This window comes from Phytophthora sojae, assembly GCF_000149755.1.
Source record: "Phytophthora sojae unplaced genomic scaffold PHYSOscaffold_13, whole genome shotgun sequence".
NCBI lineage: Eukaryota > Oomycota > Peronosporomycetes > Peronosporales > Peronosporaceae > Phytophthora > Phytophthora sojae.
Window position 1 is genome coordinate 438,492 of NW_009258127.1, and position 14,032 is coordinate 452,523.

At 51.4% G+C, this 14,032-nt stretch overlaps 2 protein-coding genes across 2 annotated transcripts; both read right to left on the reverse strand.

The window, feature by feature from the left end:
* Positions 1–8,946: 8,946 nt before the first annotated feature.
* Positions 8,947–10,059, reverse strand: PHYSODRAFT_340962 (hypothetical protein; the record flags this gene model as incomplete). The annotated part of the gene is made up of 2 exons (XM_009539228.1): positions 8,947–9,402; positions 9,433–10,059. 2 exons carry the CDS (start codon positions 10,057–10,059, stop codon positions 8,947–8,949), a joined length of 1,083 nt encoding a protein of 360 aa, XP_009537523.1.
* Positions 10,060–11,126: 1,067 nt separating this feature from the next.
* Positions 11,127–11,414, reverse strand: PHYSODRAFT_529929 (hypothetical protein; the record flags this gene model as incomplete). The annotated part of the gene is made up of 1 exon (XM_009539229.1): positions 11,127–11,414. A coding segment is annotated over one exon (288 nt), but the record flags the coding sequence as incomplete, so codon positions are not given.
* Positions 11,415–14,032: the final 2,618 nt, after the last annotated feature.

The following is a 14,032-nucleotide window of genomic DNA, read 5'->3' on the forward strand; positions in this document are numbered from 1 at the left end:
TTCTGCATCGCCAAGAACCGCATCGATCTTGGGATACTGGGAGAACAACTTGTGGTATACTTGCAACACGGCCGCAAGAACTGAGGAGTACTCTACGTGAGTCAAGCGGCTAACGACAAATACAGCCGCCAGGTGATACTTTCTGGAGTAGTCGCTAAATCCACACGTAATGACCGGGTAACCGATCTCACTGAGCTTGAATGTAGCATCGAGATGAAACAAAGCAAACATATTCGACTCTTGGAAACTTCTCAACTTCTCCAGCAGGCCCACCGTCGACACACCCAACACCAAAGCATCGTCGTCTTCACCCTTCCCGATACGAGGAAAACCATTGTCATCCAGAGTGGCTCCAAACATGAACGCTTTGTCTGCATCTATTCCAGAGTGTAAGGGGAACTCGCGCACCAATTCTGCAGCGATTCAACCGAGTTTCGCTCTCCATGCTTCTCTCGCAAGCTTTTGACGCATCGAGCGACCTGTTCATACGTAGACACCCCGTTCAGCGGCGGAGCTTCGCTGTAGCGACGCAGCCCTGACCAAATGTGCCGCGGCGCCAAACCAGTTTCATCCATGTCTCCGATGTACGTTCGCATTGCAGGGTGATCACCGCACGATGCACCCCACCGCATCCAGCACTTCCACGAGTATGCTCAACGGCTGTACCAAGGATTCTCCATGCATTTGTGCTTGGGCACTGCCACACCTTCCATACTTTCACGCACACGGGCTTCTTGTTTCCCTTGGGCACGGCTAACGCGATGCATGTAACACTTGAGCACCGTATGCGTCTTTCATCTATTTCGTGGTCACCTGGGCAGATTTGGCACGTCTCCTTAACATGCTTGACGCAGGCACTGGAGCAGCACATTCTCTCTAGTCGCTCTTTTACGTAGCTTTCACTGTTCTGCCCGGAAGCGACGATTTCCCACATAGTTCTCTCGTCGCGCATCTCGTGTCTTTCAGCGTTCTTGTAGCGCAGATGGCGGACAGCGGTGGACAACTTATAGTCTCGTCTGCTCTTCTCGACTTCTGCGCAAGTTGATCACTCCTGGCCTTTCATTTTAATGTGTGATCACTGTATTTTAGGAGAAGCCTAATATACAGGGAACCACACTACCATCAAACTTGTTTTGATTCGGTCCGAATAGTGTTTGATTTTCGACAATTACGCAGTCTGGTTTTGACCAAGTCTTTTTGTGTTTGATCGTGCCGAATAAGTGTTTGATTTTGCCCCGAACGTGTTTGATTTCAACCCAGTCTCACGCACAGCGCACACGGCGTGCCGCACTTGCTACGCACCAGTAGCCCGCGCTGTGCGTCTTATATTATGAACATCCACAACTACCAGATAAGCAGAGTTGTTACTGCAATAACACACTATAATATCAATTTACTTTCTTATCCCCGCGCTGTTAATAACCAAATAGAGGTCTTTAGCAGAACTGTGTGGGTTTTAGGCACAACCCCCACCCAAGCCCGCCATTGCTGATTTGCTACAACCCTTTGTGGGTTGTCACCACCAGCACATGGTAGAGACATGATTTACATACCGCTAGGCGACGAATTAGCTTGGTGTTGAGCTGTTCGTCAAGTGCTCATGCGAGACGCTCTTTTGTTAAATAAGTAATATTGAAGAATACTAGTCTCCAGGCCGAGATACTTCTCAAAGCTCTCGCTTTGCATGTATCTTCGATCAAGTAAGTCTGCTAAAGAAGCGTAAGGTGCCGCCCAAGTTGTTGAGCAGTATTTTAGTAGCAGCACCATACTTTTAGCGTCCTCATGGTGGTAAGTTACTAAAACATATGTCGAACTCGCACAGTTTGATCTCCAACTTGGTGGACTCGCAAGTGTTCACCCAGTTCAAGTGGTGGGTTTCAAACCCACAAATTGGTGGGATATGACTAATACCAGCTGTGATAACCCACAAAGTAACTGTGTAGGTTTTGCTAAAGACCTCTAATACGAGCAACCTATCGGTTGCCACAGTGCCCTCCCAAGCACTAACCTTCGTGCTGTAAGTTCGTCCATGTGTTGCGTCTTCGGGTCTGGAGAAGATGCGTATTACCAGAACCTACAGGCAATGTGGAAATTAGCATAGTTTCGCCACCGCCACCAAAATCTACGGGATGCCGACTGGTTATTGTACTGTGTACTTTTGAGAAAACAAGGCTGACTTCTTCGGAAAGGCAATTCTGGGAGGGAAAAGGAGTGTAATCGCATAGTGGACGGTGGCTCTGACTACTGAAGAAGGCTATCGTATCTGCGATTATACACAATGGTGCTGCTTCATCAACAAACCGTGCGCTTGGAGGCCAAATATGCACACTCCACAGCTCCTACTTGTTGGTAGCTTTGTCTGTTATCTACTACGTAGTATCTTTCGTACTTTGACTATTATATTATTAAGGTAGCTTGAATTAGAACGTGCAAGACTTGCTGGTGAGCACAACATTCTCTAAAAAAATATCTTTTAGAGCAATTTAATAACCTAGCGGATGGGTAAACTGGCATCCTCCAGCTCAGTAGACAGCTGCTACATACGGGTCGGCCGCGCAGCCCTCGTCCAGTTGCGCCTGCGAAAACATGAACGGAGTGGATATAGCCACATACCATTTCACGAGAAAGTACGAAATATGTGACGAGTATGTGCCGGACCAGACATTTGATTCTGCATCGCTCTCAGCCACTCTTTTCATTTTGGAAATTGCACGCTTCGAGGTAAGCGGCGGGATGTGTGGCGCGCAACGGCGGCGCGCTTGAACGATGACCCAGTAACGTACCGTGCGTTTGAACATGCCGCCTAGTGGCAAGGTGCGGTTGTGCACTTCTGCGGCTAGTAGGAGCGCATGCAGGCTCGTGAATATAGGTTAGAGAAGCATTTTATCGCGCTAGAAAGCGTTTGAACGCTCACTTGCGCTTGGATTGCGTTTTTGTGTTGAGTAGCCACACGCAGTTACGTGCTAAGGGATACCCTTCCTCGTTACTTCTTGTATGATGCTTTGATAGTGCACTCGTTGCATTGCCGCCTATGTATCGTCCTCAGGGCGGCGCTTAGGACGCTGCACGCAGGATGCCGTGAGTTTCATACGTGAACGGATGTAGTTCTTCATGGCTTCAGGACTCGTTAGTATTAGTGATGAATAATGAACGCACAACTTCACCATGAAGAGCGGCTTAGGCGTCCATTTCCATTTTCGACGAGGTCGCTTGCAATGCGGGCCACGCAAATCTCACACACGATAAATTGCAAATCTTGCATTCCTCTAAGTACGATATCCTAGACACATACTCGCCACATAATTTGCCTTTCCCATGAAATAGTAATATGTGAATAGAGAAAGAGATGGGACAGCAGTCAGCTTTGAATCAGTGCTACTACATCATTCACTAGCAGCTACAGAAACAACGCCAAGCCTCAAATGGATCGTGTACGCAACCAAATACAGCGGCTTCTAAGCGGAAATTGAGAGCGACACGACTACAAATTGTTGGAATGCACATTGAAGACCAAGTTGAAGGTCAGAGTTGAGACCCGGGCGAAAGCTGAGGCTAGGTACCTGAGAAAATTAGCAGGCTGAGAGCAGCGGGTCGTTGCATGGGAAACGGGCTCAAGCCCGAGAGTAGTGGTAAGAGCTGGGAGGCTCAGCCATTCAATCTTTTTCCTTTTTCCTACTAGTGGTGGCTCCAGGCCGTACGGACCAACAAGTGCACCATCCAAAAGGGTACTGAGCCCAAGCACCTACGGACTCCCGGCTGCACGCGGGTGATCCAAGATGGCGGAGCCGCTGAAGTACACTAACGAAGGAGTTCCAAAGAACTGGAACGGAAAAGACTGGCAGCAGTACAAATGGGCGATGATGATTGTCGTCAGGAAGAAGAAGCTCGTGGAGATTGTGGAGGGCAGTATCACGAGATCGTCGCTGACCTCGGCGGAGGCAGAGGACGACTTCGACGACAAGCAGTTGACGATCATGCAGATCATCGGGATGTCGCTGCCAGCGGACATCTTTCACCAAGTGCGCGACAAGACCACCGGGACGGACATGTGGAAGGCGCTTTGCGTGATCTACGAGAGCCGGTCAAACAAGACGACCATGGCTCATCGCGCAGAGAGCATCCGGCATGAGCTGGAGATGATTAAGCTGTCACCGGGTGGAGATGTTAACAAGCATTTAAGCAAGATGTTTAATTTGCGGACGGAGTTGCTTTCGTTGAACTACCAGTTTGATGATGTCGCCATGGTTGAGCTGATGCTGAACAGCTTGACGCACCAATACGATTTGAGAGTCTGAAGAGTGGAGTGCGCTACAACAGCGCAGATAACTTCATCACGCCAGAGCGGACTTGCGAGCTGATTCGTGTTGCGGACTCTCGTCAAAGGCATACCAGGCCAAGAGCGGGACTGGACAACGCGGTAACCAGAAGATTGGTGTGACTAGCGGGGCTGGCAGTAAGGTGAAAACTGGAAATGGTGAGGACCAACAACTGGGTGGCAAATTTAAGGACTCAAAGAAGAAAAGACCCAAGAAGTGCTTCAATGTGGGAGCACCAAACACTTGAGGGCTGCGTGTCATGATCGAGTGGAGGGCAACCACGGGGGCGGAGCTAATGCTAATGAGCAGAAGCGGAAACCACGTGCGAACATGACGACTCGGTACGATGCGAGCCGTGACGCAGATTCGTCCAGCGAGAACGATGAGCTTGGCGAGTCGGCGAGTCGGCTGGACGCTCTGATAATTGATGCAGGGTTGTCAGCTGATTCTGGTGATGCTGAGAGACTAGCGACATCGGAGGATGAAGAAGAACAGGAAGGGAATGCCTCTCACGCGCATGTTGGCTGGTGGCATGACGGCCAAGACCATGACGAAGGCGAAGCAAATACCAGCAGTGGCTGGTGGTACTTCGACACCGCCGCGAACGTGCGCGTGACAGGAAACCCCTGGTACTATGTTGGCTTTACTCCGGATCCGAGTCAGTCCCAGCATATTCAAGGCGTGACGGCTGCTTTGGCATCGTGAATTGCTGGAGTAGGCACGGTAGCGCTGGTTACTATGGTTGATGGCGAACAAGCTACAGTGACTCTGAACGATATGTTTTACGTGCCTGGTGCTACGCACGGATTGTTTTCCATTGGACTAGCTGCTGAACAGGGCTTTGATTTTGATTATCATCGTCAGTCACGGGACTTTCGAGTGCCAGCAAGATGAAGGGAGGACAGTGATTGTGGCAAGTCCACATGAGGCAACGTGGGGATTCCAGGTTACCCACTCGTTTAATGGTGATATCGTCGGACCGCAGGACCAGCTTCTGAGCAACTTCACGGCTGCGGACGGTGTGGCATCGCTCAGGCTGTGGCATGAGCAGCTGGGTCACACTTGCCCTCAGTATTTGAAGGTAATGGTCGACAAAGGGCTCGTACGTGGCATGCTGATGAAGCAGCGCGACCTTGGTGCCTGTGACGCGTGCCATATCGGCAAGCAAAAGAAAAAGCCGCACCTAAAGAAGCTCGAGCGGAACACGAAAACGCCAAACCAAGTGGTCTACGCGGACCTGCTGATCCAGATTCGTGACGCTGCACCTGCTTACGTGTAAGTCTAGCGAAATGGTGACACGACACATCAAGGAATATGTGTTGTGGGCAGAAAGACAAGCTGGTCGACACAAGGTTCGTCAAGTTTTGACGAGAACGCTCCACGTCAAATACAATGTTTGCCCAATCCTGACAGACAAGGGTGGTGAATTTGTTAACACGGAGATGGAGTTGTGGTATAAGGCTCATGGTATCGAGCATGTTCTGGTTGGCCCAAAGAGTTCGCAGCTGAACTTATGCGAGCGGACTCATCAGTCTCTCGTGGAGATGATGAAGGCGTCGATGCACGATCCTGGATTTCCTAAGAGTCTGTGGCCTGAGGCTCTACGGAACGCGCTGTATATAAAGAACCGCATCTACATCAAAGGCACAGGTGGGGTCCCGTATGAGATGCTGTTTGGTGTAAAACCTGACTTGCATCACGTACGCAAGTTTGGGGCGCTCGCATACGTTCACGTACCAGTCACACCAGGAAGGAAGAAGCACCATGACAATGCCAGCTTGGGTTTCGTACTCGGCTACGCTGAGGACGTGATAGGCTGTAAGGTGTATTTCCCGGACAATCGCACAGCAAAATTTGTGTCGGACCTCCGTGTTGCAGAGGATGTGATGTGCCGCGACAGACATGAAGTAACTGTGGAGGAAGATGACTTGGATTCTTTGCACTTTGTACAATCTGGTGAGATCGTCGAGGACGACGACGCTGTCTCGACACTCTATGAGTCTACTATGGAGTTGGAAGCAGAAGGCAATACTGCCGCCGCGCCATCGGTGCACGAGACCATGGCCGGACCGACCGTGGATCTCGAGAGAGGCGAGATGTGTGGCGCTCCGAGTGCAGCTCCAAGCGCAAGTGCAGCTCCAAACGCAGAGGCAAGTGGAGATTTGAGTGCACTTCCGAGTGGCAGTGGCCGCTCACGCACAGATACCAGGGAGGCGTCTCGAGCGACACCAGCTAGCAGTGTGGTGGATGTTGGTGGAGTGACGGCAGCACTACCCAGTGAGCCTGCAGAAATACGAAGTACGCAGACAGAAACGCAGTGTGAGCTTGATGAATTGCAGAGTGAGTTGCAGAGTGAGCTTTTGACTGGGAGTCAGGATGATTGTCCGAGTGATGACACGGAACCGGAGCAGCACTCATCCGTGATAGACTCACCTGGAACTATGGATTCACCACCCAAACACGATGTTGCTGCAACGTCCGATGCTGCATCTTGTGACAGTAGTGAGTCGGTTGCTGGTCAGTATGGATCTGACGTAGGCGACACGGAGGAACTTGATGATGGAAATGCAGTGGCTGCTGAAGAGGAACTTGACGATGAGGAAGCGACTACTGTTGCGAGTGTCTGTGGAAAATTGATGGGGAAACGTCAACGTGACGAGACCCCTTCTGAGGAGATTCGTGTAGAGCAGAGTGCTGAGAGGCAGGAGCCAAAGCGAACTCGGCGCACTGGGCTGCGCGAGTATCATGAGCGTCGGCGCCCGGCCTACTTGCGGGACTATGTGATGAATGTGACGCAGAACACGTCACGGGTGTTGGATCAGAATGGCCGTCCGATCCGAGCAAGTGATGTACGCGTTCCTCGCAACCGCAGGGAGCCTCGACGTAGCAAGTACCGGGAGTTTTTCATAAGGGCAGAGCTGGAGGAGATGGCTGCGATGAGAGCACAACATGTTCTGGAGGAGATCGCCATCGAGGACGTGCCCAAGGACGCAAAGCCAATCAAGACGAGATTCGTGTACGATATCAAGACGGACCACCAAGGCTACGTAATTCGCTTTAAGGCGAGGCTGGTTGCACTTGGCAACTACCAGCGCCCTGGAATCGATTTCGGTGATACGTTCTCGCCTGTGGCTCGTATGTCTTCGTTTCGTTTGATGGTTGGACTAGCAGGAGCACTGAATCTGACGCTCTATGGCGGAGACATCAATACAGCATACCTGAACGCGAAGCTAGGAATACGACAGTATGTGAGGTCGATTGAGGGGTTCCCCTGTGAAGTGGATGGGCACATCTACGTGGTAGTGAAGGCATTGTATGGGTTAAGACAGTCTGGACGTGAATGGAACACCGAGTTGAACCGGTGGATGCTGGATCGTGGCTATCAACGGTCTTTGACTGAACCCTGCCTGTATTATCATGTTGAAGGTGAGGAGATCATGCTGGTTTTGGTCTATGTGGATGACATCTTGGTGGCGACCAAGGATGAAAAGCAGAAGGAGAAGTTGTTCGAAGACCTGGACAAGGAGTACGGACTCAAGGACCAGGGACTTTTGACGCAGTACCTCGGGGTGGAAGTGGAGCAAACCGCTGACCGCTTCATCATCCGCCAGAGCAAGTACGCTCGAGAAATTTTGGAGAAGTTTGGCTACGCTGAGGCACACTCGGTTGGGAACCCGATGGAGGTGAATGCTCGCCTCGTGCCGCTTGGTGATGATGAAGAAAGCGACACCAGCTTTCCATATCGAGAGGCAGTGGGTATGTCAATGTATCTGGCCACTAGTACCCGACCTGATTTGGCGTTCTCACTGAGCCAGCTGAGTCGCTGTGTAGTAAAGCCATCCATCAAGCATGTTGGGGCTCTGAAACGAGTCCTACGGTACCTCGCAGGTACCGTGAACTATGGAATTACGTATGACCGACAGTCGAGCGAGTCGAAGACTGTGGTGCTTGAGGGCTACTGCGACAGTGACTGGGCCAACGACCCGGAGACCCGCAAAAGCACGGCAGGTTTCGTGTTCACGCTGGCTGGTGGGGCGGTATCCTGGATGTCGAGACGCCAATCCATCGTCGCTCTATCTACGGCTGAGGCAGAGTACGTGGTCGCCTGTGAAGCGACAATGGAGGCAGTTGCAGAAAGCAACATTCTGCAGGAAATACTGCCACACAAGTGTCTGAAGCTGCGCATTGGTATCGACAACCAAGCCGCGCACATCATGGCTACGAATCCTACCTACAGCCGTCGCACCCGACACATTGAGTTGCGCTGGCACTTTGTGCGTGAGCAAGTTGAACGAGGCGTGATTGAACTGCACAAGATAAGAGGCGAGGTGAACCCCGCTGACACTTTCACGAAGCCGCTCGACAAGCTGCGTCTGCAGAACATGCTGGGGCTGGCCGGCATTGGTGATGCGGATTAGTCGAAGCTCATGCTTCGAGGGAGGCGTGTTGGAATGCACATTGAAGACCAAGTTGAAGGTCAGAGTTGAGACCCGGGCGAAAGCTGAGGCTAGGTACCTGAGAAAATTAGCAGGCTGAGAGCTGCGGGTCGTTGCATGAGAAACGGGCTCAAGCCCGAGAGTAGTGGTAAGAGCTGGGAGGCTCAGCCATTCAATCTTTTTCCTTTTTCCTACTAGTGGTGGCTCCAGGCCGTACGGACCAACAAGTGCACCATCCAAAACAAATGGCGTCCTCGGACCCCCGACAGCATGTCCGGCATCGGTTCCTTGGCCTCCAGCGGCACCAGGGTCTCGATCTTGGCCATCACATCGGGCTTGAAGCTATCCGCCACCTCCAGAGCCTTCAGATTTTGCTCGAGCTGCGAAGGCGAGCTCGCGCCAATCATCACAGTCGACACCTTGTCGTTGAGGAGACACCAGGCGATGGCGAGCTGCGCCAAGGAGCACCCCAGGTCCGCCGCCACAGGTTTGAGGCGATCAGCTTTCTCGACGCGCGCCTCGAAGTTGGGGATCGCGGCCTTCAGCCCCGACATGTCCAGCCTGGAACCTCCAGGCGTGCCGGCGCTGTACTTGCCCGTGAGCGTGCCGAACGAGAGCGGCGACCACGTCGTGAGGCCCAGCCCGTACTTCTAATACAAGGACGAGAACTCCAGCTCCACCTTGCTGCGCTCCAGCAGATTGTACTCGGGCTGCTCCACGATCGGCCGCACAAGGCCGAGGCGGTCGGCGATCTCGCACGCCTCGACGATGTCGGCCGCCGACCACTGGCTCGTTCCCCAGTAGAAATCCCAGCCTTGGTCGAGCACGAAGTTCATAGCTCGGACAGTATCCTGGATGGGCGTGTACAGCTCCGACCGGTGGCAGAAGATGACGTCCACGTAGTCGAGCTGCAGCCTGGCCAGTGACGCCTTGGTTCCCTCGATGATGTGCTCCCGACTCGCGCCTTGGTCGTTGGGGCCGCCCTCGAGCCACCCCTTGGAGCCCCCGAACACCTTCGTCGTCACCACCAGGTCCTCGCGGCTCCAGACGCCCTCTGAGATGCCCATCTGGATCGCGGCGCCCATGTTCCGCTCCGCCTGCCCGTTACCGTACGTTTCGGCGTTGTCGAAGAAGTTGACGCCGCGCTCGAACGCGAGCTTCATCATGTCGTACCAGCGCTCGGGTGTGTACTTGTCGTCGGCCCACATCCAGCTGCCGAGAGCGAGCTTGGAGACTAGGAGGCCAGACTTGCCCAAGAAGCAGTAGGGCATGCGAGGCGCAGTCTTGTCAGCGGTCGAGTCAGCCATCGTTGGTACGGTGCAGTTGTTGTTGTGCTTGAAGGCCGGGTTGTTGCTGCTTTCTTCTCCAGGGAAGTTCAACTATGACCCTTGTTGTCGAAGTTGAAGACATGCTATCGAGCGCACTAAGTAGCGACACAGACTGTATTGAAGTTGATCAGCGTAGCTTACTTACTGAAGAGCACAGTGTCCTGGGGATAGGTCAAGTAATCGCCCGCTCGGCTACAGGCAGGTCAAGCAAACATCGCTGTTGCAGTCCATCTAGTCGCACTTAGCACGACGTTCACCTCAGATCAATATCAACGTGAAGTAGCTGTTACCTGCGCCCGATCTGCCATGATGTCGGTCGACACTAAACATACCATAATACCACCAGACGACATTGTCTGCAAGCGAGTCTCTAAAGAAGGCACACCCACAAGACTGAATAACATATCGACGACGCGTACGAGTTAGATCCCAAGATACTTCAATATTGCGCATGATTACGGTAAGGACTCATCATTGAAGAGTCCACTTGCAAGCACAGGCATATCACAAACCGAGCGCGAGAACTGCTTGTGGGAACGACCACAAGCAGCTAAAACCTCATGAGCGCGCTCGCGGATCCGTAGCTGTTCGCCTGACGAACGATAAAGTGAAGTTATCGTAGCTCCACGCACTAGTTGCATAATAATACTAGCCCGACGTAGCTGGTGAAGAGGGGCTTCTACCGTAGTTGTGGGCTGGTTAATGTTGTAATAGTAGCTGATAGACCCACAGGGCAATGGCCTCTACCATTGTCTTGTCTAAGTAGCTTGAGGGTCGCTAGCCTGATACATCGGCGCCCCCAATCGTATCGGTTCCTCTGCTTGAAGCCAAAGAACAGGTAGAAGCGATAAACAGAATTAAAAAAAGCTTGTAAAGCTAACTAACTCTAACGCGACGCGAATTAGTCATACTGTAGAAGGCAAACGATATAATTGCCCGAAGTGACAATAATCTCAATGAGGCCAACTCTCCAAATTCAATTCAAAGAAAGTTGATTGATGCGACAGAGTTACTGCTGCGCCGGAACGGTAAGCTTGTCGGTTCAACTACTCAGACTGAGTGGGGCACGCGCCGGTGGACACCTGTGTGACGTTGAGTCCTGAGTCGTTGCATTTGGCAAGGTCCAGCTCGCACGCATTTTCATACGTGATGCCATTGGAGCCGCACACAGGCGCGTCCTCTGGCCAGCACGGCGTGTCGTCGCATGGAAGGCCCGTGTACCCGGCAACAAAGATGAGCTTTCTCGGAGCTGGTGAAGCCGAGGAATCGACGAAAGCCAGTGCCGACGAGGCAGCGGCGGTGGCTGCAATCGTGATGACAACAGCAAGCTTCAGGGGGGTGAGGGTGAGGGGTATTGTGGGTACTCAAGACGCAATTTGAAAATGGAATACATGGACGACAGGCTTACTTGACTCGCTTCGACATTCCTATCGACCGTGCGATTTTGTACTAGAGGCAGGGATATTTTAATGCCATGGTACATGCAACCGTTGTTGACTTAAATTGATTACGGATGCAACCACTAACCGCGCACACGATTGAACTGTTTAGTTACGATTAGTGCTGTTTAGTTCCACATTTTTCTGCATTGTGCTGTCCAATATTGTCATGACGCCAAGAAGGTGGTCTTATGAAGGAGTAGTAGCTGTTTGCTGTTGTATGACGAAAGTCTTACCTTGCTAAGAGCATCCATGCTCTAAGAGCATCTCCACCGGTCGTGAGTAAAACTAAATTTTACCCCTTTTCTGTCAATATTTAATTATAGTTTTAGTTTTGTACAGCTCCACAGTTATTGACCATAAATTCCTCAATACAAACGTGTCTACATGCAGTGACAGTGAACTACAAATTTACTCTTTTCGTCGTAGCACAGTCGCTTTTATATTCAAGATTAGGTAGTTTTCCATGCAAGCGCGACAACGTACCATCAAGTCTGTTTGCAGAATACATACACTCATCTTTGATCCGTCTGACCAAAACCTTTACGATCCGAGATTTACGGCAAGGGGAATAAAAAGATTGTGTCTGCGGATTGCGAAGCAAGGCGGTCAACCATGTTGTTTTAGCCCTTTCGGGTGGGGTACTCCAACAGTCTCATTCCAAAAGTCTACTTGTGTCGCGCAAGTCACCAACAAAGAGCAGATCAAGTGAAGCAGAGATGATCACTTCAGTGGTCGTGACCACATTCATCGCGGTTGTTGACCTTTGGTCAACTGCGTCTCGTGCAGTACCGTAGTACCTCATCCAGAGCATCGTGAGGATAAGGTTGTTTTCCGGACGCCGTGAGCGTAACGTATGGAGCAAGGCGGATGGAGTGAAGCGGAAGAAGGAAGGAACAAGTGTTTTACTGGGATAGGAAGCAACGTTAGAGCATCTCCACTCGCGCGTGCTATCCTATTTCTATCGAAGAATTGATGCTCTCTATGATTGGTCGAAAATAAATAGCGATAGAAATACAATATCGCAGACCCACTCGCTGGAGCCATTTCGGAGCTATCGCCATGCAACTCACAGTAGAGCCGTCGTAGAATAACGATCATGTACTCGCCCATTCAATGACAATGAGACGCAGATACACATAGCATAAATCACGCCAACGCATAATACATGAAGCGCTACGTTCTTAGTACCTCTGTTTTTTTTCGTACGTCAAAACCTTCTTTACAGCCGTGGGAGTTGCCTTTGCTGTGAAGGCAACGATGCCATTCACTCTTAGCTCTCATGTGTCAACCTCATTCTGATTTGGCAGTTTTCTTCGACGCCATTGACAGCCCACGCGTGCTATTCTCGAGTCGAATAGCGCACGAGCGCGTAATTTATCGATTTAAATAGCAATAGAGCGCCGAGTGGATCAATCTGAGCTTTTATAAACAGATGGGTCGGTAATTTACTCGCCTAAATAGCAATCGCACGCCCGAGTGGAGATGTCCTTAGTGCTGCTATCGCAGACCAAACAGGATTATATCCTGTTACGTCAAGTCAAAAGGTGACCCCTCTTGACACTTAACTGGTACATTGTCCTGAAACCGGTGTGGCCCCGGTGCCGCACTGGGCGGTTTATATGCGTGGGCAAGCCGAACTGGTAGAAAACCCACTACACCTGTACGGCCGCGGTGCCGCACTGGCCCTCCAAAAGGTTTACATGCGTGGGCAGATTGAACCGGTATGAGTCAGTAACATATATCGAATAGTAGGGAAGTAAAGTGAATGAAGCGGACGAACTGCTGCAGAAGCATACACAGGTAAACATTTTCATTTTCTACAAGCTACAAACAGATTTCGAGCAAGGTTCGTTTTATCACTGTGTATAAGCACTATCTACAGTTTTGAGGTGAATTACCGGGCAGACGCTGCGGCTGCGAAGCAGGCGCAGGAGATGCCGTGGTTCGTAAAAAGAAAACTCATAATAATAGCGATAATACCAAAAACCTCCTATCCCAGCCTTCGCGGAGCCCTCGTCTAGCAGGACGAAGATCTGCGACACAAGATACTGGTACACGGTACCATGCAAGTGACATCGCCAAGATTTATGGTTCATTTTGGAGTTCCCCCCTCAGACTGATCACAGAGCACACTGCCCAAGCATTCAAGCCTACCTTTCAGCCGCGAGCCGTAGCAGATTTAACCGACCCACCTTCCCGTGTTGGGGTTGCCATACGGCATCTTGCTCATCAAGCAAGAATCACACCAAATGAACCACGTTTAACCCCCATACATCTGTATGCATGATAGAAAGTACCCTCTATGGTTATTGGTAGTCGTCGAGCTGCCAAGCAGAACATATTTGTTGCTGCTATCCTCCCGAGCGTTGATATTGAAACGCGGCTGGCGTGGCGGCTTGAGACCCATCGGCGCTCTTGTGGTGTGAACTGCAGCACAATGTAGCGCTTCCGAGCCGGGTCCAATACGCAGCAGCCGTCATCGCTGGCGTCCATGTAGCAATGAACGTCAG